We start from the raw sequence: 27,937 nt of genomic DNA, 5'->3' as shown, positions 1-27,937 counted from the left end.
AGCAAATCAGTTTGACCATTAAACCTGTGCTGTTAAAACATGTCCCCGACACATGCTGATGGAAACGATGCATCATGGATTTGTGCAATAATCAAACCCAACTTCAAAACAGTAGGGCTGTGACTCATAGGCTTTTTTTATGAATGTTTCTTCGATAGCAGGGAAGGTTTTTTTCTTTATTTTATACATGCATGGACATATGTACCATTTTCTTCTAAATAACATATCAATTGTCAAACAGTATTTTTTTTGTTTGGTCTTAAATTCTTTTATTTGTTTATGTAGAAAATGTTTTCTTCTATTTTTGAAGTACACTAAAGTGAAGTACATGTTGTATTATTAAAATTCTTATAGTGCCAGTCCACTTCAGAGAATTTTTCTTTATTGCAGTCAGGTCAATGAAACTAACATCACCACAAAATTAAATCACTAACTTCATATTCAGATCAGTGTTATGCAGGCAAATAAAACACTTAAACAACTTCATTTTCAGATCAGTGTTATGCAGGCAAATATAACACTTAAACAACTTCATATTCAGGTCAGTGTTATGCACGCAAATAAAACACTTAAACAACTTCATTTTCAGATCAGTGTTATGCAAAACACCTAAACAACTACTTATCTTGAGAAACAATTTGATAATCTGTTATCGGTGAGATATCACCCTACATTTCTCCTTTTAATACATCAGAAAACTTGTCACAAAAATATGAATATGCTAAAATTGTTTATCAAGTCTCAAAATACTTTTGACAAGACTTTGAAATTCATCTTCATCTGTCTGAATTTATAAATGGGCAAGCATCACACAACATCAGCTGCATGTTACAGTACCTCGGGGACAAATCATTAACAGGGAATGGTAGGTGACAAGAACGGAGGTTCTCAAATCACATGCTACATATTTCATGGTCATATTGGTTTTCATTATAATACATCAACCCGTGACAATTGGTAACATATCAAATTAAAAAAAAATCTTTTAATTTAAACATAAGATTCCCATTTTCTTTAATTCCTACTGATAAACTAATGTTTCTTCATTTTCATTGAAACTATCAAGGTAGAATATTTGTTTACTGTACAGCTTCAGGTTCATATCAGATATTTTTTCCTGTGATGAAGAGATTTATAAAAGCAGCGTTAAGTTATATGTCCCCGTTACTCGTTACTCGGCAGCCTTTCCTCATGGCCTCTATCTTGGACACGTTTAATTTGTAACCAGCCAGGGCAGAAATCTGCAGAGAAATACTCAGTAACTGAGGGAGCCACGTAAAATCAATAGAGTTATGAGCGAGGAATTGTTTAGTAAAGATAACTAATAGATGTATCAGACATCGAATGTTCCTGTATATACAAGAGGGTCTGTGTGTTCGAAGTACATCAAAACATGTCAGCCTTCGGGTTACAGGACAGCAACACTTAAGGCTATATGCTACCTTGTGTCAGCCTTCGGGTTACAGGCCAGCAACACTTAAGGCTATATGCTACCTTGTGTCAGCCTTCGGGTTACAGGACAGCAACACTTAAGGCTATATGCTACCTTGCACATGTGTCAGCCTTCGGGTTACAGGACACTTAAGGCTATATGCTACCTTGTGTCATCCTTCGGGTTACAGGACAGCAACACTTAAGGCTATATGCTACCTTGTGTAAGCCTTCGGGTTACAGGACAGCAACCCTTAAGGCTATATGCTACCTTGTGTCAGCCTTCGGGTTACAGGACAGCAACACTTAAGGCTATATGCTACCTTGTGTCAGCCTTCGGGTTACAGGACAGCAACACTTAAGGCTATATGCTACCTTGTGTCAGCCTTCGGGTTACAGGACAGCAACACTTAAGGCTATATGCTACCTTGTGTCAGCCTTCGGGTTACAGGACAGCAACACTTAAGGCTATATGCTACCTTGTGTCAGCCTTCGGGTTACAGGACAGCAACACTTAAGGCTATATGCTACCTTGTGTCAGCCTTCGGGTTACAGGACAGCTACACTTAAGGCTATATGCTACATTATGCTACCTATCTCTGACATGCATCACATTAGAAATCTGCATGTACATTGAATGTTATCCTCAAAGTGAAACAACTTAAAGGAGACATTGTGACCTTTCACATGTATTATGAGTTAGGAAGGTACCAATTATAACCTAATTAATCCATGTCAACTTAAGCGGCAACATTTCCTGCTACAATTAATTCATTTCAAGTGCAAAATAAAACTACATTAAACTTGTCTCAATTTAATTGTCCTTTCCTAACATTGTAACATTGTAATCAAAAATTTATTTCTGACAAATATTTCCTGATGGATTTCAATAATACTGCATGCTACATGATTTATTAATTGGAAGTGAAATTTCCTTGCGACCGCTCTAGGACTAATATACCGTATTTATTCTAATAAACGCCCCAGGGGCGTAAAATTTTTCCAAGGGGGGGGGGGGGGGGCGTTTAATTGAGATCAAAATTTCAGAGTCCTTAAGTTGTGAAATCTGTTGTATGTTAGTTTTATGTTGGATATCCTTTAAATAATTACCTCTGGACACACGTGGATGGATATATAACTGTGCCACGGTAAGTTCTTTTTCTCGAATTGAGGAATTTTCTTTCCCAAAAAAAAGGGGGGGGGGGGCGTTTATTAGGGTGGGGGCGTTTATTAGAATAAATACGGTAGTATGATAAAACCTGCAAAAAGAATCATACTCTCACCAATTGTAAAGCAATTATGACACAATTTATGTTGATTATCAGACCCAAAATAGCAAAAGGCTTACATGACAATGCCACTTTTTAGAAATTAATCTATATCTATCAGACAGGAATACCACCAGATGTACAAATTGGAATTCATTTGTTGACAATTCTATAAACAGTAGCAGAGACCTAGTTCCCAGCACCCCTTAAACATTCAAGGTTTTCTTAAAGTTACTCATGATATCTACAATCAAAATTCACTCGACAAGAATTCAACAGAAGTGGATATGTCGCCAGCTGCCCAGCCACCAGTATATAGGTACAGATAGAGCTAACTATCTATAAATGCTAATCCTAATAATGGATTTTCATTTTTCAGTGTGGTACGTACCACAGTCTATATATAAGTTTGCCAAAAAGAACTCAAATAATAAAAGAAACCTAATTTCATGTGACTTTGACTTTTGTTTTCAATATAGTTGCATTGACTTTTCCCTCTGACCTGGAGACTCCAAAAGAATTCCAAGCTGAGGATTTTTTTTCTATATATAGAAGAATTGGCCTTGACCTCTGGCATTTAGACCTGAAAAGCACTTCCATCCAGTGATATGTGGTATATACTAAAATGTTAATCAATTAAAACATTCATTTGTTTTTAACTTCATTTTTGTACGAGTTTGCTCTAAATCTGTGTTTGAAAATTAAATCCCTATATAGTGACATGATGATCAATCCGACCATTTTTTTAAGAACAGCAACACCAAGGTCTTTTAACTTTCAACCCTAAAATAAAAAGCTGTTCAACTTTTTTTTTTCATACCTGACTCGATAGTTTGAAATAATTAATAATAAATCAAAGATTGGATATCAGACAGACAGCTTAATTAGTCAACATGAATAACATTATGGGTGGTTAGATGGCACAGTGGTAACAGTACAACTGCCTTTCTAATAGGCGACCAGGGTTCGATTCCCTGATCTGTCATACAAGGTATGGGGTCACCTGCCCGACAGTGTGGGTTTTCCCCGGGTACTCCGATTTCCTCCCACATCAAGACCCTACGGACCCTTGCCAACAAGTGTGATTGATATAAGCTGATATAACTTGTTTCTCAACCGTTGTAAAATAAATAAATTTAACATTTTAACGACATTTTGTTTCCATCCACTGAAACGATGGCATGAAAAGAAAAACAGAAGGTTGAAATAAATGTATTCCTTCCTCATTTTAACCATGTCACAGAGACTGTAGAAACTGAACCATTAAACAGCTGAGCAATAAAACATTATAACCAGGCTCCCTATGGGATTATGGATACCTTCATAGTCACGACACATGCAAGAATGACAAATTGTCTATGACACTAGTTTTGATATATCAATACATGTGATGTAGACATAAAACCAGTGGAGCCAGAAATGTCACTGTTAATGGTGTTTTATTTTGTTTCTGTATATTTTGTGCTTTTACGGTCTTGTACATCTAAAATGTAAACTTTATATTAATTTTACAACAATGGCGAAACAAGTTCTATCAACTTATATTTACCATTGTGTGGCACTGCCACTATATAACCCTACCAATTCAGTTGCGAGTTCACCAGCTTATGAACTGCCAACTAAAATTTGAATTTGAAAATTTCAAAAAAAAAATCGCACGACAAATAAAAAATCGTAGATGCTAAATATAAGCATTGAACATCTTTCAGTTGGCATTCATAGTCAATATGAATGCCAACTGGACAGAGGCAAATTTAGTCAATATGAATGCCAACTGGACAGAGGCAATTTGCCTCTGTCCAGTTGGCATTCATATTGACTATGAATGCTAACTGAAAGCCGTTCAATGCTTAAATATTTACATTTACTCTGCATTGTCTTTGTATGACACTACCAAGATGCAGTTCCGTGTTAGGAGACCATAACACGCGTACGGGCACAGTAATATGCAAGTTACATGTTGGTAATTAGCCTAGCTTTCTGACATTAATTTTTTCTTGAAATAACCACATCTAAAATGATGCATCATATGACAGAAAATAACATAAAATGTGAATTGCAAATATCGATTGATTAAATTTTAGAAATGATATAAGCATCTATGTAATTTTTTTCACACACTACATTTTTTTACAAGGAAAGTCATGAGACAAAATTCCATGGGCAATAATATTTCCGCTTTTTAACTTGTTGAACATGCAGACATAAAAAAAATTGAATTAAAAAGTTACATGCAAATGAAAATACGAATGTTAGAAATATGAAAAATGTAAATATAAGCATTAAACAGCATTCTGTTCTGTCCTATAATTACACAGAACAAGATTGCTGAAATATAACCATAGCACGTTATTCAATTTGTCTTCAATCCTGTTCAATGTTATAAGGCCATAACACAGAACAGAATGCTGTTTAATGCTTGATATTGTACATTTGGTTGGAAGAGTAAAGCAAGCAATATTGATGGCCTTTTATTTGATTCAATAAACTGGCAGTTGTAATACATAAATCATTTAGATCATAAAACACTTACAAAATACTATGAACAAGGGGCAATAACTCTGTATATAACAGTGTTAGACCTGATTTATAGGCGCCACATGTACACTTACATATCAAAACAGTCGTATGCAAAAGTTGGAAAATATCCAGAACATCCAGAACAAATGTTTAAATGTTGAACAAAGGCCAATAACTGGGAGCTTCGTGACAGGACCCCTTATTGTACACAATGTGACAGGACCCCTTTTTGTACACAATATCTTATCACCAAAGAGGTGCTGCAGAGAAAAACACCTTAGTTTCATCCTGTAGTGTTTTTCTTTTTTAATTGTCAATCACATCTCAATTCTTGTGCAGCATCATTGCTTCAGTATTTAAACAGCTTATATACATACACAGGTACTTACACATATCAGTCCATTTCTTGTTTGGAGTTGAAAACCTTGCTTTGGGTGTGAATTTTGATATACGATATATTTATGCATGAAAATATCAGAAGTCAAACACACAGAAATCTCTAGATTAATATAATGCTTATGATGTTAAAATTCAAGCAAGATAGTTTTCATGATTTTTCAATTTGTTTTTTAAAAACGTGACAAATTGTAAGCCGCAGTACACAATAATTAATTACACTTGAACACAGTCATAAATTATTCAGGACTTTGTGCTTCAGTTTGTGGATAGGTGGCATTACAATGGATGAGCTTCTCAAGTTACTCGAGTATTATATAACATCTAGTATTGTCAGTGTGAAATATGAAACCTTGTCCAGCTTCTAGGTGCGAAAACTAGGTTAACAAGCTGTTTAACTTATATATCACAATACACCTGTATATATTTTGATACACCTGTATATATATTTTGATACACCTGTATACATTGTGACACAACTGGAATTAATATTATGATATACATGTGTCAGGCATGAAATCAATGAGTATTTGATCTATATATTTACAAATCCAAGTTCAAAATGATCTCTCTTGAGGAAGCCTGTCATTCAAATAATAGTTTTCACTACAAAAATGTGTATGCTTGATCTTTAGCAATGCCATTTGTATTTTTAAGTCTTATCACAACCTCACAACACATTTACATGTGAGAGTTACATGTATGTAATACTTAAACCTACTTATATAACAAAACTAAATATATACCCCGGTTATCATTATACATTATAAAGTAATCATGATTGGAAGTTAATATCCTATTGTGGAAGCTCTAATACCCCATCAAGATGACCCCTCATTAAGAAGATGACCACTCATGCTATCCGGCAAAGGATCGAAGTGGACCGTCCCTACGGGAATTAGTGTCCAGGTCTCTGTGTCTACCAACCAAGCATTACAGCAATTTGACACCTGTGAGATAGACTACATCAGCAAATTAATCAAATCAATATTGCACATACAGACTGCCTTTAATACCAAGACATATGACACACATTGGTCAAACAGTCAGTGCTCAGGTTGAACATTGATGACGATAGAAATAAGGTCGCCACAAGGTACTACATGTACAATTATGCCCGACTGAAAATTACTATCGCAATTGTATCTACGGTGTTGAGTGAGGTAGCCACCAGCTACTACAAGGAGATCCTACCTCAAAAAGACCTTGGCCATTGTATGCTGTTTAGTGAGGTAGCCACCAGCTACTACAAGAAGATCCTACCTCAAAAAGACCTTGGCCATTGTATGCTGTTTAGTGAGGTAGCCACCAGCTACTACAAGGAGATCCTACCTTTTACATGAATTATTCCTCTTGAAAATGCGAATGGAGCAAGGATAATTCTTAGGTATATTCTATTAGAAGATATACTTTGAATGTGTGCTCGTTATTCTACAAAAATAGTGTTGAGTGTGGCAGCCACTATCTACTACAAGGAGATCCTGCCTCAAAATTACCCTAGCCATTGTATAATGTTCAGAGGTAGCCACCATCTACTACCAAAAGATCCTGCTAAACTGAAAATCTTACTAAAATTCTACACTGGCATAACTGTGTATAAGAATCAATAATGACTTGCTTTAGATGGTGAGAGATATTGGAATATGACCCGTCCTTCACATCAACAAAAACCAATACCGAGAGTGTCAATATGGTCCCCAAGTCTGGTATTATGTACACAAAATTGCAGACATGGTAGCATGTTGGAAATTCAGTGGACTGGAAAGAAAACTTATAATGAACACATTCATGCATGTCTAACCTTTGTGTTGGGTCCATTTCATCCCAGTGACTTCACCTTTACCTCGACAATCTAAGAGTGTATAGACTCTCACATATCCACTTTTTAAACCATCACGGTTGTTGTGTTTTACTGTGTACTGGCCTGGATTAATGTAAACTATTATATAAATAGTGCCCTTGTCTGAGGGGAACATGGAGGATTGTTTCCCCGAGGGAACATTATCTTCCCGAGCCGATAGGCGAGGGAAGATAATGTTCTCGAGGGGAAACAATCCTCCATATTCCCCTCAGACAAGGGCACTATCTATTTTATTATACCGAACAGGTATAAGTATAGTTCTCTTTATCTTTGTAAAACTACACTGTTGTGTTTGTAAGAATTGTCTCCCTGCATATTGTTTCAGGTCATGTGATTAGGAATTGACCAATAATAAGGCGAGAATCTTACATAAGGTATAATAATATAAAATGTAACCTAGTGCTTTCATCCCAGTAAACTCGCAGACCCTTGAAATACATTCATCGATGGCATATATCGTCTGTGGTGATACCAATACGAAGCAATGCCTTTCCTTTATAATTATTAAATTTTCGTTTTTGAAACTGCACACATATGCAGTAAGCATGTGAAAAACCTATGAGACATTGAAAATTGAGATTAATCTAAACTTGTAATAGAAATTTCCGTTTTTCTATCCAAATCAATGAACAGTCTAAAGCTTTATGAGATATATATCATATCTTGTACACATATGCAAAGCTCTTCATTTAAATTAAAGTAGTCATTAGATAAGTGCTAGCTTTGACCTTTGACCTTGACCTATGACCACTAAATTCTGACAAGGTGTTGAGTTTGATGGTCTGATGCTCTAAAGTGAGTGAGAGTATGTTGTGTAATCAGTAGGCAAAAAAATGCTTCCATTTCACCTGATTTTCAAGGCCAGTTTTGTTGTGGAAACCCATTACCCGGCCATAGTTCCTAATATCTACAATGAGTGGAGGTCCCTCTAGGTCGACTGAATCACACATTAAGATTTTTTTCACTGTATTTGGCTCCGCCCAGCTCTGTTGGACTTTCTTGTGTTTCTTACAAGTGATTTCAATCAAGTTGGAAGAAAATCTGATGGTGTGATATTCAGTTGTAAAATTACTAAATTAACCAAGGAGAAGGTGTCATATATCTCAGGTTGAAATAGGACCTTACAGAACGAAACAACAACGTAACAATTTTCTTTTTCTAGATCCTGGAGAGGTTAAATTGTAAAGTTATAGCAGATGACTATATTTGACCTAATAAGCCCACCTGCCCTACAAGCTCATGATCACCCCTATTTGTTTTCAGGAAAAAGTTTCTTACCTCACTGATCTGCTAATATAATCTCCAGTCTTTTAACCAAAGACTGCAGAAATGTATGTAGATGAGAAAATGTTGTTTTTTCCATCCAGATTTCACATGGAAAATTTTTCCATGTTATTCTAAATGCACTTATCAGGTCAAATACAGTATTTCTAAGTTCCATAGTCCTTTAATAATGATAACAAAATGCTGCTCTAAAAATGGTTTACATTTTATCGTTGATTGTTAAGTAAAATATTTTCCACGGTGAAGAATTTCTCTTTCGCTGATTAAGTGGAGCATCAGATCATCTAGGATCGTAACTAAGATGGAGACACCTTAACTTTAAATCTGTTACAAGTTCGACCTTGTTCTTTATTTTACTGGAGCATAATCAAGATCACTAATAATAACATCATCTATTTTCTTCCAAAAAGAAAGAAATCTCTGTTAAAAAGGTTGACTTCATCCTGAGATAGAATTTAATACAAGCTTCTAAAAATAATACATTTATCATGCATCGATCACGATACATGAAAATAAATACATAGCAAAGAATCTAAGATGGAGTATGTATACACATACATACACTACTATCCATAATTTCCTAAACACTTTGCAGACAAGACATTATATTTCTTAATTCAATGAAATGAATGAATATGGTTATAATATTGTGGGTTTTTTTGTTGTTTTTTTTGTCTTATAACTTCTTATTTTTGGAATATCTTGAAAAATAGATCTCTCTTTTGACCCTCCCTGAATTTTAATCTTCAAGAAATTGTGAAGCTAAAGTCTATGATGCACTTGAAATATTTTAACAAGTCAAAAGATTGTGTGTAGTTTTTTTATGAATGGCTATGTATGCATGACCACTATCATCAGAAAGGTCAATAGTTCATCTCCCGGTTTTGGAATTGAGGTCAGCTACCATGGTCCTAAAGCTGAATAACTGGATGAAAAGCAAAATTGTTATCACAAGAAAAAAGAATTATCCTTATGGCCACAAGCTTAGTAAAGAATAATGCTATCACTTCATGCTGTGAGGTACTGGAAGACTTCTGACACCATAAAATTCACAAATGTGATGAGTTGGTATATAAATAGGCTTCCCCTGATCACGATTTACTACACCACTGGAGGACTTGATTACCAATGTCGGCTGTTACCTAATTATCTTCACACTAAGCAAAGTTACCAAGATTATCAGCCATTTTATCAGCCCACCAGGAGGAAACATGCAGATGTACTTTTAATTTTTTTTTTCACTTGAAAGAATTCAGTCGTAACCACCTGTATACACAAACACTTACTTACAATGTATTGATACCGAAACAATGGCATTAAAACTAAAATATCCTCCCCAACACTACCTTTATATAAACTAACTCGAACATCCTCCCCAAAACTACCTTTATGTAATATGAACATTATAGTTTTCGTTTAAATTCATTAGCAATCAATTAATACACAAAATAAAACTGGTGAAACTAATGCATCAATTGTGTAACCCCTAGACCTATCAACCTTATTTACCTAAAGCTTTACCTGACCTTATCACATAGTTTTACCCAAAATTTTAATCTTGTTTAAACCTGACTTTTACCTTGTTTTGTCTGACCTCATAACCTTGGCTTACCTGGCCTCTTACTGTTGATTTGTCTCAACCTTGGTTTACCTAGCCTCTTGGTGTTGTTTTGTCTCAACCTTGTTTTACCTGGCCTCTTGGTGTTGTTTTGTCTCAACCTTGTTTTACCTGGCCTCTTGGTGTTGTTTTGTCTCAACCTTGTTTTACCTGGCCTCTTACTGTTGTTTTGTCTGACCGCTCAACCTTTTTCCACCTAACCTCTTACCGTTGTTTTGTTTGATTTCATAATCTTGTTTTTCCTGCATGACCGTTCAACCTTGTTTTACCTAACCTCTTACCGTTGTTTTGTCTGAACTCTCAACCTTGTTTCACCTACACGTGGGGGGAGTGAAGGTTGGGGTGATTGGGGTGTGGGGGAGTGAATTGGGGTGTGATTGGGGTTGGGGGATGAAGGTTGGGGTGTGGATTGTGGGGTGTGGGGGAGTGGAAGGTTGGGGTGTGGATTGTGGGATGTGGGGGAGTGGAAGGTTGGGGTGTGGATTGTGGGGTGTGGGGGAGTGGAAGGTTAGGGTGTGGATTGTGGGATGTGGGGGAGTGGAAGGTTGGGGTGTGGATTGTGGGGTGTGGGGGGAGTGGAAGGTTGGGGTGTGGATTGTGGGGATGGTGGGGAGTGGAAGGTTGGGGTGTGGATTGTGGGGTGTGGGGGAGTGGAAGGTGGGGTGTGGATTGTGGGGGGTGGGGGAGTGGAAGGTTGGGGTGTGGATTGTGGGGGTGGGGGAGTGGAAGGTTGGGGTGGGGATTGTGGATGTGGGGGAGTGGAAGGTGGGGTGTGGATTGGGGGATGTGGGGGAGTGGAAGGGTTGGGGGTGGGGGGAGTGGAAGGTTGGGGTGTGGATGTGGGGTGTGGGGAGTGGAAGGTTGGGGTGGGGATTGTGGGGTGGGGGGAGTGGAAGGTTGGGGTGTGGATTGTGGGGTGTGGGGGAGATGAAGGTTGGGGTATGGATTGTGGGGTGTGGGGGAATGGAAAGGTGGGGGTGGGATTGTGGGGGGTGGGGGGGAGTGGAAGGTTGGGGTGGGGGATTGTGGGGGGTGGGGGAGAGGAAGGTTGGGGTGTGGATTGTGGGGTGTGGGGGAGTGGAAGGGTGGGGTGTGGGGGAGGGGAAGGGTGGGGGGTGGTGGGGGGTGGGGGGGAGTGGAAGGTGGGGGGGGGGATTGTAGGGGTGTGGGGGAGTGGAAGGTTAGGGTATGGATTGTGGGGTGTGGGGGAGAGGAAGGTTGGGGTGTGGATTGTGGGATGTGGGGGAGTGGAAGGTTGGGGTGTGGATTGTGGGGGTGGGGGGAGTGGAAGGTTGGGGTGTGGATTGGGGGTGTGGGGGAGATGAAGGTTGGGGTGTGGATTGTGGGGTGTGGGGGAGTGGAAGGTTGGGGTGTGGATTGTTGGATGTGGGGGAGTGGAAGGTTGGGGTGTGGATTGTGGGGTGTGGGGAGATGGAAGGTTGGGGTGTGGATTGTGGGGTGTGGGGGTGATGAAGGTTGGGGTGTGGATTGTGGGGTGTGGGGAGTGGAAGGTTGGGGTGTGGATTGTGGGGTGTGGGGGAGTGGAAGGTTAGGGTGTGGATTGTGGGGTGTGGGGGAGTGGAGGGTTGGGGTGTGGATTGTGGGGTGTGGAAGGGTGGGGTCTGGATTGTGGGGTGTGGGGAAGTGGAAGGGTGGGGTGTGGATTGTGGGGTGTGGGGGAGTGGAAGGTTGGGGTGTGGATTCTGGGGTGTGGGGGTGATGAAGGGTTGGGTGTGGATTCTGAGGTTGCGAGGGGAGTGGAAAGTTGGGTTTGGTCCAGCAGAATAAGGAATCGCGAGCAGGAACATGGAAAGGGGAAACATTTGTGAAAATGTGCTTATTGAGAATGTTTAAGCGCTAATTAACCAAGTGCATGTTAACAGTTAATGCAATGATCCACAGTGATAACAAGTAAGATTGTGCAGTAGGCCTGTAGTTGTCTGCACTCGCGATTCAGCTACACGAATCAATGGGATCAGTTCATAAAATTCAGCATATACACAATCTGCACGTGACTTACATATATACATTTATCAGATAAGCTTTAGCATTAACAGTATATACAGGCATGGTGATGGGGGTGGGTGATTTACAAACTCAGGATAAAAGTCTGTTACATAGATACAAAGTATTTACAAAGTCTTCACCCTAAATAGGTCACATATGGTTATATGTATAACTACCAATACTTAAAGTCGAGTCGAAAAAATCAACAAACGAGATATTTCTTCATAACACGTAGGATATAAATCCAATTTGAATATACGTTTGAGGAACAGATGCTATGGATATAATCACAATGAGTTTGTAACAGGCTCAGCTGAAGAAATGTTTCACAATGCTTTTGTATATATATACAAATCAATGACTTGAGAGCTTAAGCTTGTTTTACCCATTATCAAGTTACATCGGACATGTTATGGGGAGGGTTATTGTTCACCATGAGTTAATCAGTCAGTTATATCCAAGGACAAAGTTTTCACTGCATCAGCAGAATCAAACCAGGGTTTTTATGGAATTTTTTTGGGGTTGATAATGGGCCAAATTCACAACTGGAAGTATTTCATATTTCAGCCAAATTCCCAAAAACTGCAGTTTGCTCCTTTACTGTTCACCATAATTTCTTCCAAACTGAGGGGAACAAATCAAAAGCTTAAAGGATCAGACTGAACTAACGTAGATTAATGCATGCCATTATTTCCTCTCCTAGGCCCCACCCCTCTACCCCCACCATGTATCACACACTCCTCTCCTGGGCCCCACCCCTCTACCCCCACCATGTATGACACACTCCTCTCCTGGGCCCCACCCCTCTACCCCCACCATGTATGACACACTCCTCTCCTGGACCCCTCCCCTCTACCCCTGAGTTACCATACCATGTATGACACACTTCTCTCCTGGGCCCCACCCCTCTACCCCCACCATGTATGACACACTCCTCTCCTGGGCCCCACCCCTCTACCCCCACCATGTATGACACACTCCTCTCCTGGGCCCCTCCCCTCTACCCCTGAGTTACCATACCATGTATGACACACTCCTCTCCTGGGCCCCACCCCTCTACCCCTGAGTTACCATACCATGTATGACACACTCCTCTCCTGGGCCCCACCCCTCTACCCCTGAGTTACCATACCATTTATCACACACTCCTCTCCTGGGCCCCACCCCTCTACCCCCACCATGTATGACACACTCCTCTCCTGGGCTCCACCCCTCTACCCCCGAGTTACCATACCATGTATCACACACTCCTCTCCTGGGCCCCACCCCTACATTTAGGACATACAATTTGAAAATTAGGGGAAATGTCTGATTGGCCCTTCCTGTCTGCATGAGGCACATCCATCCTTTTAAACAATGTTTAAAATTTTAAAAGAATAGTAATCCTATAGCTAGATTTTGTATATCTGATTATCAAACCAGTCCACATTCATCCATGAAGATTATATATATTTTTTTTTTTTTAGATATTTTTATATTTTGTTTAAGAATCTGTCACATGAAGAAAATGAAGACATTTATTACAAAAGACATCAATTCCATATTGCCTAATTACAAATTTAGCTATTGGCATTAGAAACTTTTATAGCCTAAGAGAATGACCTTTAGCCATTAACCCTATAAACGTACAACGATATTGAAGTAACACAGATAATTGACAAAGATTGACATGGATTTAAATGTGGAGGACACTTGGCTCGAATGTATACACTTTACTCCCCATAAACCTTCCTCGCTGTTTACATCGAACCGGGATCAATGATCATAAGAGGAACCACTTACAAGCTAGGACCTTGCGATCAGAGCTTATCATGGATTCTGAGAGTGGCTTTTTATGGGAGAAAATCATTTATAGGCTCCTTCAACTTTGGCCAGGATCAAGGCATAAACCAAAGCATAAATGAATATCAATAGTCGATAGATTTTTCTAGTACAGCAGTCTTTGAGTACATAACAATTTGTTTGTTCTTAATCATTATAGCTTGTGTCATGTAGCCTACCTATATGTCGTTTGAAACATTTGCAGTATATACAGTGCAACTTCCGAAAACCGAACCTTCTAAAAACCGAACACCTCTGAATACCGAACGAATTGACATTGTACGGAATTGGTCCTTCTTTATTATAGTATTAAAAAACTTCCAAATACCGATCCCTCTGAATTCCGAACACCGGACCGATTTTGCGTCCGGTTCCTGTTAAAATATACCAAAAATTACTTCTGAAAACCGGCCTTACCTGAGCGATTATGACACGAGGTCAGGCCAGTCAACCGTGAAACAACAACTGTGACGGGTATTGTGTGAAGCCTTATTGTCTCGGGACCTACGTAGGTGATTTGTACAGGTATCCAATATATATCCCAAGGGGGCATTATGACGGATGGCCCAGTGTATAATCAACACGATAATTATGAAACAATGTCACACTTCATTGAAGCGCGTCAGTTCATTTATCTCCTCAATGCAAGTAGAGCTAGAAGCCTGAGTTTCGCATTTAATTTAAATGAGGCCCAAAGGGGGTTGTTTTCGTAAAAGAAGCCACTGATGTTTTTTTTAGACAACAGCGATGTCGGAAATACGACCAGTATCAACTGATCAATTGTAATTGATATTGAAACAAAACATCTTCACACCCTTTAATATTAGTCGATATGTAAAATATTCCGTATTGGACTATCGGCCCCATCCACATGACGGTAGCTTCACCGGATGTAACAAAATGTAGGTCGATCGTAAAGTGTAGTTGTACATGTGAAAAAACTGTTTAAAACTATAGTTAAAGTCATTTGCCTTTCTTATATATTCTGCAATATATACATGTACATTGATTAACTTTCATAATATGCATATTATTCAGACAAACCAAATATTGTCTTCGTGTGTACAGAGACTTGTATATCACAAGATATACAAGTCTCTGGTGTGTACGTGCCGGTTTGTAATCGGGTGCATTCTAATAAAAAATCGTCCGACCAATTATATCCGGAATTCGACCGTTCATTTTTCGATCAACTTCTCCAAACCGAACCCTCTGTAAACCGAACAAATAGTCATGTCTCATGCATGTTCGGTTTATAGAGGTTCCACTGTATAACTATGATGTTTGGAAATGTGGATGTTAATCAAAAGTTATCATTCAACCTAGGCCTCTTCCTACAACTTGTAAAACTGCTCAGAAACCCTGAAACTTGTATCTCGTTGCCCTTAATTCTTCAAACATTTAATGGTAATATTTTAAAAGATGATGTTATATAATCAGCTGGAAATTTAACCTAATCATTTAATTGACTTATCACCCTAATTTGTCTGATGTGGGTCCCTTATCACCCTAATTTGTCAGATACGGGTCCCTTATCACCCTAATTTGTCAGATACGGGTCCCTTATCACCCTAACTTGTCTGATAGGGTCCCTTATCACCCTAATTTGTCTGATATGAGTCCCTTATCACCCTAATTTGTCAGATATGGGTCCATTATCACCCTAATTTGTCAGATATGGGTCCCTTATCACCCTAATTTGTCAGATATGGGTCCCTTATCACCCTAACTTGTCTGATAGGGTCCCTTATCACCCTAATTTGTCAGATATGAGTCCCTTATCACCCTAACTTGTCAGATATGGGTCCCTTATCACCCTAATTTGTCAGATATGGGTCCCTTATCACCCTAATTTGTCAGATATGGCTCCCTTATCACCCTAATTTGTCTGATATGGGTCCCTTATCACCTAATTTGTCAGATATGGGTCCCTTATCACCCTAATTTGTCAGATATGGCTCCCTTATCACCCTAATTTGTCTGATATGGGTCCCTTATCACCCTAATTTGTCTGATTGGGTCCCTTATCACCCTAATTTGTCAGATAAGGTCCCTTATCACCCTAATTTGTCAGATATGGATCCCTTATCACCCTAATTTGTCTGATATGGGTCCCTTATCACCCTAATTTGTCTGATATAGCTCCCTAACAAACTGTTAACTTATGTCTACCCCCTGGATCTCAATTTATATTGAAAAACTAATGCAAATAATTTCAAAGAAAGATAATTCAAACTCAAATTAATGTAATTTGTATATCATCTTCAAACTAATGATACAATATATAGATATATATCACAGGCGTGTTTCCAGATTAACCCTTTCAACCCCAAGAAACTTCAGTGGACTTTGCCATTCATTCATTATTTGAAGTCCAATGTGGTCAGTAGGGGTGAAAGGGTTAACTTATTTTGTGTTGCTAAAAATTGTAGAAGCACTTCATTTTCTCATCCACTATTTGCAGTGCCTGCCATGAATGTCTTCCACAGCTTAAACCCTTCCCTATACATAAAGTCGACACATGCAGACAATATAGATAGTCCTTTTCGATGGGCGAGTCTGGCGTGGTTAGGAGGAATGTAAGCCTGTTTCTCATTGTACAGTCAGGTTTGAGGGTCAGAAATCCCCAAGTTAGGACTGGCCGTCAGAAGCATAAATGTTGCAGAAACTACCTAAAAGATTCCATCACATTGGAGCCTTGTCTAATCTCTGAAAGTGTCCAAACACATTCTCATCAATTCAATCACTGGGAAATATGCTAAAATCTCAACTTAAAAGCTACCATATATATTGAAATTTTTCAACAGAAGAATTTTAAAGCCTGATTTTCCAAATGGAAGAAAGTCAGGTGATTGTGAGAATTTCAGTCCCATTATAAGGTAACATTTGAAATAGTACTACCTGCTTAAGTAGTAAGTGAATCAGTCATTTTTCCTTTACACAGCGATGACATCTTTATAATGCAAACAAATAACTCTGTGTTCTAACATAAGTTTTATACAGATAGAAATTTACAACATTACAATTGGGATTTAATAAGTATATACATGTCCTACATTGTAATATGTATATTCAGGTGTTCGGGTGGCACAGTGGTAGTTAACACACAAGCCTGATCCACCTGTAGGCGGCTGGGGTTCAATTCCCTGATCGGACATGAAAAGGTATATGGGGTCACCTGTCTGACTTAGTTTTCCCTGGGTATTCTGGTTTCCTTGCGCACTTTGATCCAGGCAAACAAGCCTGATTAATATATAAGCTGATATAACCTGTTTCCCGCTTGTTGTAAAATAAATAGTATATTAAATATAAAGTTGGAAATTTTGTTTGGTGATAACGTTTTAATTCCATATCCTATTCTTTACTTTCTCTGCAAACAATCTTTTAATTCAGTCGTAGAGATAGGTTTACCCACTATATCTCATATAAGTCACGGAGCCGTGGTTGTTAGGGATGGGATAACTCTTTGTCACATACATCACAGGGCGATCACGTGGTTGTTAGGGATGGGATAACTCTTTGTCACATACATCACAGGGCGATCCCGTGGTTGTTAGGGAGGGGATAACTCTTTGTCACATACATCACAAGGCGATCCCGTGGTTGTTAGGGATGGGATAACTCTTTGTCACATACATCACAGGGCGATCGCATGGTTGTTAGGGATAGTATTAAACAATGTCACACTGGCATATAGGGAAAGACAGCTGACACGCGTTGTGACGCCACTAACAGAGACTAGTAATGTAACCATGTTGGAAATTAATAACATCATCAATTTTGACACATGTTTTATGGAATATTTATGATGGAGCATTGTACATGTTTATGAAAAACTTTACAATCCGTTACTGTTTTTTAAGTACATGAGAAAAAAATATATGGGTCTGTTCCATAGACTTGGATATCTCATGTCCCTGTGTCAGAGTTTGGCTGGCCAGTACTCTGTAAACTTGTCTACCACAAAACATTAATTCAACAGGAGAAAAATACTAAACAGTTTATCTACCCCAAAAACATTAATTCAACAACAGGCGAAAAATACTAAACAGTTTATCTACCCCAAAACATTAATTCAACAACAGGTGAAAAATACTAAACAGTTTATCTACCCCAAAACATTAATTCAACAACAGGCGAAAAATACTAAACAGTTTATCTATCTACCCCAAAACATTAATTCAACAACAGGTGAAAATTACTAAACAGTTTATCTACTCCAAAACATTAATTCAACAACAGGTGAAAATTACTCAACAGTTTAATCTATAAGTAAGCAATACAAGGTACATAGGACATTTCAACACCAGGAGAATTTTAATTACAAAACTGAAGGGTGTTCATTTGATCAGCGATGATGAGTGTTGAAATGTAACACACAACATTAAACTGCTTCCTGTTGATAAACAGTTTTACCATCAACACCACAAATGTTGGGACAAGTTTTACCGGTGAACCTGCATGACCCTGTGGCTGTACATGTACCTGTATCTCATAAACTATCAATTCAATATCCAGGTCAGTAAAAAACTGATTACCATCTAAAATGACCTCAGGTCTAAAGATATACCCCTGGTGGATATGCCAATATAACTGGAATGTGCTTGTATATAGATACACATTTTTGATTTTTATTGTAAACAGTTCATTTTATATAAACATTTATATATATTATCAGGGAAATACCCAGGTTCCAACATATTAACTTTGCATCTCAAAGTAGGTGGCCACGGTGGGCTTAATGCATGTCAATGAAATAGCATTTGTTTGCTTTTTACTGAATGCAATAGACATGGCTGGGCTTATTACAAGGCAAGGGTAAAATAAAATTACTTTTACATATAAATCTATCAAATAAGAACGATAAAAATTGTAATTCCATTTGCACAATTTTGTTATTTGGAAAGTACTTCCTTACATAATCCACAAACCATTCATTAGCAGTTAATGACAAGACGAGGGACCTAATAAATCTCCCAGTGAATGATTCATGTTTCAAGGTGTAATTTGTACCCTGTTTCACTTTATCTCCAAACCTTCTCAATACGAACGACACTTGTTTTGATCATTACACTTTCCCCAGTCCTATTGCCATATATACGACACTGCTACAAAAATCATTAAAAAATCGTTGTAATTACATCTTCTCTAGAACTCCTCTGTAAAGCCATTTTTCTACCTTCAAGCCATTTTTTCCACCTTTACGAAATTAAATTGCACCGTGGGTTTACTTTCAAAACAAAATCTCCATTTGTAATTGTTGTGTCTGCCAACAAGACTACCGATACCTAACATCAAACCTAGGAAATCAGGATTCCTCTCATTTAAAATTATATATGCATAGGAAATCAATGTTGAAAGACTAAAGGAAAGATGAGATGGAATAAACATGTGTTATTTTAATTCTACAGATTAAACACGAATCCGGTACAGTACAGTCGCCCTAATCCATATGTTGATGAACTGCTTCATACCTTTGTTTTATCCCTAGGGACTGCTGATCAGTGGTTCTAAGGGCCAAAACAGTGGCAAAACAGAAGAGGAAGCAGCGGGATCAAAATGGCCGTAAACAGATATTAAATGTTGAAGGAGAGGTGCAGAAAGCTCATAATTATGAGCAGATTTGGTAAATCTACAGTCAAGAAAAAACAAATTTCACATCATACGTAGACCATTTACTGAAGAAAATAGTGCCCACCCACTCGACCAGAAAAGTGAATCATTTTCAAGCCTTAGAATATCCACATCACACACAGACCATTTATTTAACAGAAGAAAACAGTGCCCACCAACTCGATCAGGAAAGTAAAGCTACTCATTTTTAAGCCTTAAAAATATCTACAACAGACACAACAATCAAAGTATTGAAATTCAAAAGTAAGAATCTGTATAAAGTTATCATACATAAGATGAATAAGATATAATCCAGAAAAAAGTAAAATGCTGTTTTTTTTTTCTGGGAATGTCTCATATATGTCTGGTCATTGGTCAACGTCATTGTGGTGTATACATACTTATTAACAGTGACTTCTCCTTATTGCTTTTTTATGTTCTCCTTGTGAAATGGCCTTGCTGATCAAATCGACTTTCTAACGCATCTAGCACTAGTCACCAGTCCCCAACGCATGTAGCCTAGACTACTCACCGGTCCCCGACACATGTAGCCTAGACTAGTCACCAGTCCCTTACACATGTAGCCTAGACTAGTCACCAGTCCTTGACACATGTAGCCTAGACTAGTCACCGGTCCCCGACACATGTAGCCTAGACTAGTCACCAGTCCCTGACACATGTAGCCTAGACTAGTCACCAGACCCTGACACATGTAGCCTAGACTTGCCACAAGACCCTGACACATGTAGCCTAGACTAGTCACCGGTCCCCGACACATGTAGCCTAGACTAGTCACCAGACCCTGACACATGTAGCCTAGACTAGTCACCAGACCCTGACACATGTAGCCTAGACTGGCCACAAGACCCTGACACATGTAGCCTAGACTGGCCACAAGACCCTGACACATGTAGCCTAGACTAGTCACCAGTCCCTGACACATGTAGCCTAGACTAGTCACCAGTCCCCGACACATGTAGCCTAGACTAGTCACACCGGTCCCCGACACATGTAGCCTAGACTAGTCACCAGACCCTGACACATGTAGCCTAGACTAGTCACCAGACCCTGACACATGTAGCCTAGACTGGCCACAAGACCCTGACACATGTAGCCTAGACTGGCCACAAGACCCTGACACATGTAGCCTAGACTAGTCACCAGTCCCTGACACATGTAGCCTAGACTAGTCACCAGTCCCCGACACATGTAGCCTAGACTAGTCACACCGGTCCCTGACACATGTAGCCTAGACTAGTCACCAGTCCCCGACACATGTAGCCTAGACTAGTCACCAGTCCCAGACACATGTAGCCTAGACTAGTCACCAGTCCCCGACACATGTAGCCTAGACTAGTCACCAGACCCCGACACATGTAGCCTAGACTAGTCACCAGTCCCAGACACATGTAGCCTAGACTAGTCACCGGTCCCTGACACATGTAGCCTAGACTAGTCACCAGTCCCCGGCACATGTAGCCTAGACTAGTCACCAGTCTCCGACACATGTAGCCTAGACTAGTCACCAGCCCCCCGACACATGTAGCCTAGACTAGTCACCGGTCCCCGACACATGTAGCCTAGACTGGTCACCGGTCCCCGACACATGTAGCCTAGACTAGTCACCAGTCCCTAACACATGTAGCCTAGACTGGTCACCGGTCCCTGACGCATCATAGCCTCTTCTGGACTCCAGCCCTAATGGGTTTTTAGTGAGGAATTGCTAAGTTGAATTCTAATATTAGATTATCTCCCCTAGTTTTAAAATCTACAATCTAACAGATCCTTAAATATCCTTAAGAAACCAAAAAGATAAAGCTCAATTTTATTCATAATTTCAATATTCTAGGGAAGGTACCAAGAATTTGAAAATAGTAATAAATGTGTAAAATTACATTTTCTCTTTTTTGTTTAAATTTAGACACATGCAGTAATGAACAAGAAAATTAATCTGGGAGGATAGCAACTTCTCATTCTCGACTTCACCTTCATTGAATGTGATTTTGACCAAAACCTCCAACACATACAGGTAATTTACTCTATTAATACAGAGTTTATCACAATATCAATGTACAGGGTTTATATGTTAAGAGAATTCAAAACATATTAAAACGAGCAGTGGCATGAAAACTGCCCTTTGATATACATACCTCTTCATAGAACCTCAACTGGGGGACCGTTTCGTCACATACATTTTCACAGAAGTCTTTGAACAGTAGATACCCTGTAAAATTAAAACAACTGTATAATTGAAATGCGACACAACATTTGATGTAGCATGAGTATATAAAATATTGTAATGCATAACTACATAAGTATATTGTAATGGCACAACTATATAAGTATATTGTAATGGCACAACTATATAAGTATATTGTAATACATAACAGTAGTGAAAGGAAAAAGAAAGTTTATCATGAAATTCATAGAAATAAAAGCGTAACTGTTAATAAGCTAATCTAGTATATTGTAATTCAGTAAGAATACTGTCAATTACATTGTCCAGTTATATTAAGCTCATCCATATTGTAATTCAGTAAGAATACTAACAATTACATGGTCCAGCAATAAGCTCATCCATACTGTAATTCAGTAAGAATACTAACAAATAAGTTGTCCAGCAATAAGCCCACCCCTTATACTTTGCGTCAAGGTTGATGTGTTCCTCATGGGGCTTATCACTGGATAAATACAGTACTCAAAAGTAACAATTTTGTCTTAGCCTATCAATATAATCCTTCACTGAATTCTGATAAAATTTTACAAGAGGATCCTACTGGGGTACCACTGTGTCCCCATATAACCTTGTAATCGGATACTAGAGCCCCCCGGCCTGGTGTTTAATCAGAATTTTTGTTTAAACTCATTTGTTTATTTCCAAATATCACAATATTCAACAAGTATATGGTCTCCTTTCCAATTGAAAACTCTTTGAATCCTGGCCAAATCATATGTTTCCAAAGATGTTCAGTTGATCTATATCTGGTTGTACATATATCTTATCTGAGAAATTGGTTAAATTGTTGTAGTTCAGAATTTTCAAAAATGTTTACATTTATCGTTAGACCAAGCCCAAAATCTTCTGGCGAGAGCTTAACAAAACATATATAGAACATGTCTTATTACTGTTAGCATTTAAAATCCCTCAATTAGAAGCCAAGAAACTGAACTACGGAGAATGAAAACCTTTAGAAAATGTCAAACGCAAAGGTGATCAACCGTACAGGCGAACTTATCGACTGAAGGACAGATATATAGGGAAACAAGAATACACAGCTAATTAAGTATACTGGTTTGAACAACAGATCTATAATACAAAATCACAAAACATATTAAAAACCTATCAACTATTCAGAAACTGTTTCCGTTCATCTACGTCTGACAAGTTTTGAAGTGACCAATTCAATTCATGTACAAAAAACATTTATCCAAGCTGAAAAGGCAGGTCAGTAAAAGATATAGACTTGGATCAATAACATTGAAGGTATTCATCATCAGATGGAAAGGCTCGTGTCCACAATCAAACATTGGCTACAGTAAGAGTATCCTTAACATCGGAAATTTAAGTTCGGGTCATGCATGTTCAAAGAGAGCTTCAGCATTGCTGCAGTGAATGTTGGCCTAAAGCTATGTTTTCTGTGTGTTAAGTACCAATACCGTCCATAAATTAGCCATTATTGAAAGTTGCCCATGTGTCTGGTGATAACCATGATGGTGAGTTCTAATCCATAGGTATCAATATGTTTTATGTTGGTCTGATGACAATAAAATTGATGAGTTGTTGATATTGTCGGATATGTCCCGACACTTTAACACTAGCCCTCCACCTCTGGGTTGCGAGTTCAAAACCTACGTGGGGCAGTTGCCAGGTACTGACCGTAGGCCGTTGGTTTTTCTCCGGGTAATCCGGCTTTCCTCCACCTTCAAAACCTGGCACATCCTTAAATGACCCTGGCTGTTAATAGGACATTAAACAAAAACAAACCAAACCAAAATGTTTGTGTTAAGTCTCCTTGTGATAGGCCAGAACTTTTGCCGATTTATAGTGCTACCTCACTGAAGCATACTGCCGAAGACATCCCAGCAGGACACCCCATCCGGTCACATTATACTGACAACGGGCGCACCAGTCGTCCCACTCCTAATATGCTGAGCGCTAAGCAGGAGTAGCAACTACCATTTTTAATGACTCTGGTATGTCTCGGCCAGGGGACAGAACCCAAAGCCTTCCTCACAGGGGCGAACGCTCAACAGAAGACCAAAGGCGAGGCATTGTCAAGGGAGACATTAGGAAGAAGAAAATTGTTCAGAAAGAAGAGAAAAGATAAGATCCCAAATGTAGTCGCCTCTTATGATCATGCAATGGGGGCAGCAGGTACAATTCTTACGCCCTACCTGCAGGGATGTAAATTTGTCTACAACAATATCGCTGAGTTTTTAACCAAATATACATTGCATGTATATCTGACGACAACAATATTGTTGAGTTTTAATCGTGTCGACAACAATATCGCTGAGTTTTTATCCAATACATGTAAATTTGTCGACAACAATATTGTTAAGATTTTACCCAAAGATGTCAATACCTTCTGTCTGTGTCTGCATGACGTCAATGTCTTTGAGTACATGACCTGAACTAGGTGTCGCGACATTTGTATGTTTGTAAGATGTTGCAGGGTGCTGCTCTTCATGTGTCGACACCATGTGTGTCTGATGTCAATAATTATATCCCGAGTTTCAACCTAAAGGTTTCCAAACTCTTGTATGTGTGTCTGATGTCAATAATATCCTGAGTTTCAACCTAACGTTTTCCAAACTCCTGTATGTTGGTCAGATGCTGCTGGTACCTAGTATACATATGTGTGTCTGAAGTCAACAATCTTGGTAGATTTGAGCTTGAATATCTGATGATCTTGTGTACCAAGTGTCAACAATGTCTGTGAATTTCAGTCTGAAACTGAGCTATAATGGAACTTAATACTAATGGCAGCAAGCAATGCTAACATTGAAGGAAAAACAATTATTATACACACTGCTTATCGTTCTGTTCCTTGGAGACAATTTTTTTTCTGTAGCTATAGTGACCATTTCCTCATTTTTAATTACACCTCCTAGGAGACAATGTCTTTTTTCTACAGCTAGCAACCATTTCCTCATTTTTAATTACACCTCCTTTGAGACCATGTCTTTTTTCTACAGCTAGCAACCATTTCCTCATTTTTAATTACACCTCCTTTGAGACAATGTCTTTTTTCTACAGCTAGCAACCATTTCCTCATTTTTAATTACACCTTCTTTGAGACAATGTCTTTTTTCTATAGCTAGCGACCATTTCCTCATTTTTAATTACACCTCGTTTGAGACAATGTCTTTTTTCTACAGCTAGCAACCATTTCCTCATTTTTAATAACACCTCCTTTGAGACAATGTCTTTTTTCTACAGCTAGCAACCATTTCCTCATTTTTAATTACACCTTCTTTGAGACAATGTCTTTTTTCTACAGCTAGCAACCATTTCCTCATTTTTAATTACATCTCCTTGGAGACAATGTCTTTTTTCTACAGCTAGCAACCATTTCCACATTTTTAATTGCTAAATTTCCACATTTTTAATTAATATACGTAAATCAAGATATATCTAGAAATGAGACTATAAGTTAGTTTTAATGGTTTGCCCAAAATATTACCTCCATAATAAATCTAAGAATAGAGAAGTAAACTAATTGAGTAAATAAATCAATATCAAGGATGTTATAATTAAACAAAAGTTGTTTTCACACTAATGCACCAGTTTTGATAAGAAGCTTACATTCTGGGAACAAAATATGCTCTTTGAATACTGATAATGAGCTCAAATTTAAAATCTTACAGGCAAACCTTTAGATATTGGACACATTCTCACAGAAAATCTTCCAGGAGCTATCAACAAAACATTTCTGATTAATTTCCAGTCCTACAATGCTACTACAAATTTAATAATTCTATTAATTTGTAGTCAATTAATTCATTAAAGTCTGACTAACATTGAGAGTTTGTCAAGCTGAAATATTTTTTTATTAAATCAAATTCCAGTAACAATTTATCATTTGTCTTAGATTTCTTGCCTCTTCTTTATCTTGTCCTAATAGTTTGCATTCACACAAAATACAGGTTAAAATTGTGATTAGATAATTAAAGAAAATTTACTTAAGTTTAACCTTATGACATGTCATTACAGTAATGAAGTGGCATGATGTAAAAGGTTTATATCATTTTAACAATTAACTTTAATGTCTTAATTACATCAAGTAATTAGAAAGCATCAGTCAGTGATTCCACAATAATTAAATCTGAACATGAAAAACATGAATGTCCTTGGATCAAAATGGATGATCACCCTTAGTAATTCATACTCAACTACAAAAATACTCACAAGGGATCGATATTGATGTCCAGCATAAAAAGTTCAAGGATACTTTTAAATAACTCTTGATTTCAAATAAAATAATATCTTCATCCAAATGCTTTCTCAAATGGTAATTATATGATTGAGCATGTTCAATTTGAAATCAGTTTATATTTGAAACTGCACCTTAGATCAATAGATTAACTGTTCCATTCCTGAAAACTTTTTTGCTTAATCATTGCTTTCATATATTTGCAGTCAAAATCATAGGGAATAGCTAAAAGATCATTGTGATCCCATAATATACGTATATATCTATAATTTCTAAAACAAAGTCAGAGGCAAATGATTAAACTTGACGTGTAAATTCCAAGATGGCTTAACACTGTACTTGGTGGCCATTTTGCTTTTACTATTCCTCCCAAAAGGAATTGTAGGATCAGAAGTAAACATTACCATGGTGATTATTAATATCTAAATGTGTCAGCATATCTATGACAAAAAGTGAAGAAAAAAAAATCTGACTTCCAACTTCAAAGTCATTATAAATTATGGTAAATTGATATTGATGAAAATAAGGTCAGTGTAATATAATCTAATGTTTGGAGCTCCTTTCTTAAAAAAAAATCCTATAAATCATTTGGTCAAGGAGCATGATCTAGAAGCATTCCCTATCTAATTCATGTCAGTTTGGTTTATTTTGTTTAACGTCCTATTAAAAGCCATGGTCATTTAAGGACGTGCCAGGTTTTGGAGGTGGATGAAAGCCGGAGTACCCGGAGAAAAACCACCGGCCTACGGTCAGTACCTGGCAACTGCCCCACGTAGGTTTCGAACTCGCAACCCAGAGGTGGAGGGCTAGTGTTAAAGTGTCGGGACACCTTAACCATGCAGCCCCTTGTAGTATAGAAAAACCACTCAGACATAAACAAACACTAAGGGACTTACATGTGCTATGTTACTTCCTCCATATATGGGTTATAATTAAAGAGTCCTTCTAATTTTTTTAATTAATTACCTAATGAAGCAAATAATTAGGTAACTATGTACAAATGGTTCTACAAAGCTTTGAGGTCTTATTGATTTCACAATGACCAAAACAGTCTCAGACAGATTTGTAAAAATACTTCCATAAATACCCATTAAAACTGACAGTAACAGTGGTAATTGACCATCAGTCGAATATAACCAGCCCACAGACTTCTTATCATTAGTCCTACAATGGGTGTGCTTCCCAAGGAATAAATACGTACATCATTGGATTTTCTCTTGCTTTTAGAGACAAGACAGCGCAATTGCAAAGCCTGTGTATCATGATCATTCATGAACATTTTCCTATGGCGATAAAGCCAAATTGTTCCATATTTTGTAAAATCTAATTAACACTTTGGGAAATTTTGCCAAATTTATAATGATATAAACCTCTGCTAGGCACACATCCTAAAAATGACTCGTCATTCTATCTTTGAAATTTTAAAAGGACATAAGGAAACAAACATTGCCAGATACGCCTCATGAACAACAAGAAGTCACTTTTCAATTAGGAAATGAAAACAAATATTTTGAAAAAAATATATATTTTTTTAAATCAAAGGCTATAGAGATTTCAGCGTGTTTAAATCCGCTGCTAGTGTATTTTCATCACTGTGACAGGAAACAAAGCTTATAATTACAGAATCTACATATATATACTGTTACAACATCAGCGACATCTTCACCTCAAGTTCAAGTAC

General features: G+C 38.1%; 1 protein-coding gene across 2 annotated transcripts in view; it reads right to left on the bottom strand.

Moving 5' to 3' along the window:
* LOC117332490 (beta-adrenergic receptor kinase 2-like) overlaps positions 1 to 27,937 on the bottom strand; it is a 125,428-nt gene that overhangs the window by 56,646 nt on the left and 40,845 nt on the right. For both annotated transcript variants that reach the window (XM_033891418.1, XM_033891419.1), the window contains exon 3: positions 21,970 to 22,043. In XM_033891418.1, coding sequence (XP_033747309.1) covers positions 21,970 to 22,043 — 74 coding nt within the window. The remainder of the gene's footprint in view (positions 1 to 21,969; positions 22,044 to 27,937) is intronic.

The sequence above is a fragment of the Pecten maximus genome, chromosome 8 (genome assembly GCF_902652985.1).
Source record: "Pecten maximus chromosome 8, xPecMax1.1, whole genome shotgun sequence".
NCBI lineage: Eukaryota > Metazoa > Mollusca > Bivalvia > Pectinida > Pectinidae > Pecten > Pecten maximus.
This window is presented reverse-complemented; position numbering and strand designations above follow the sequence as displayed.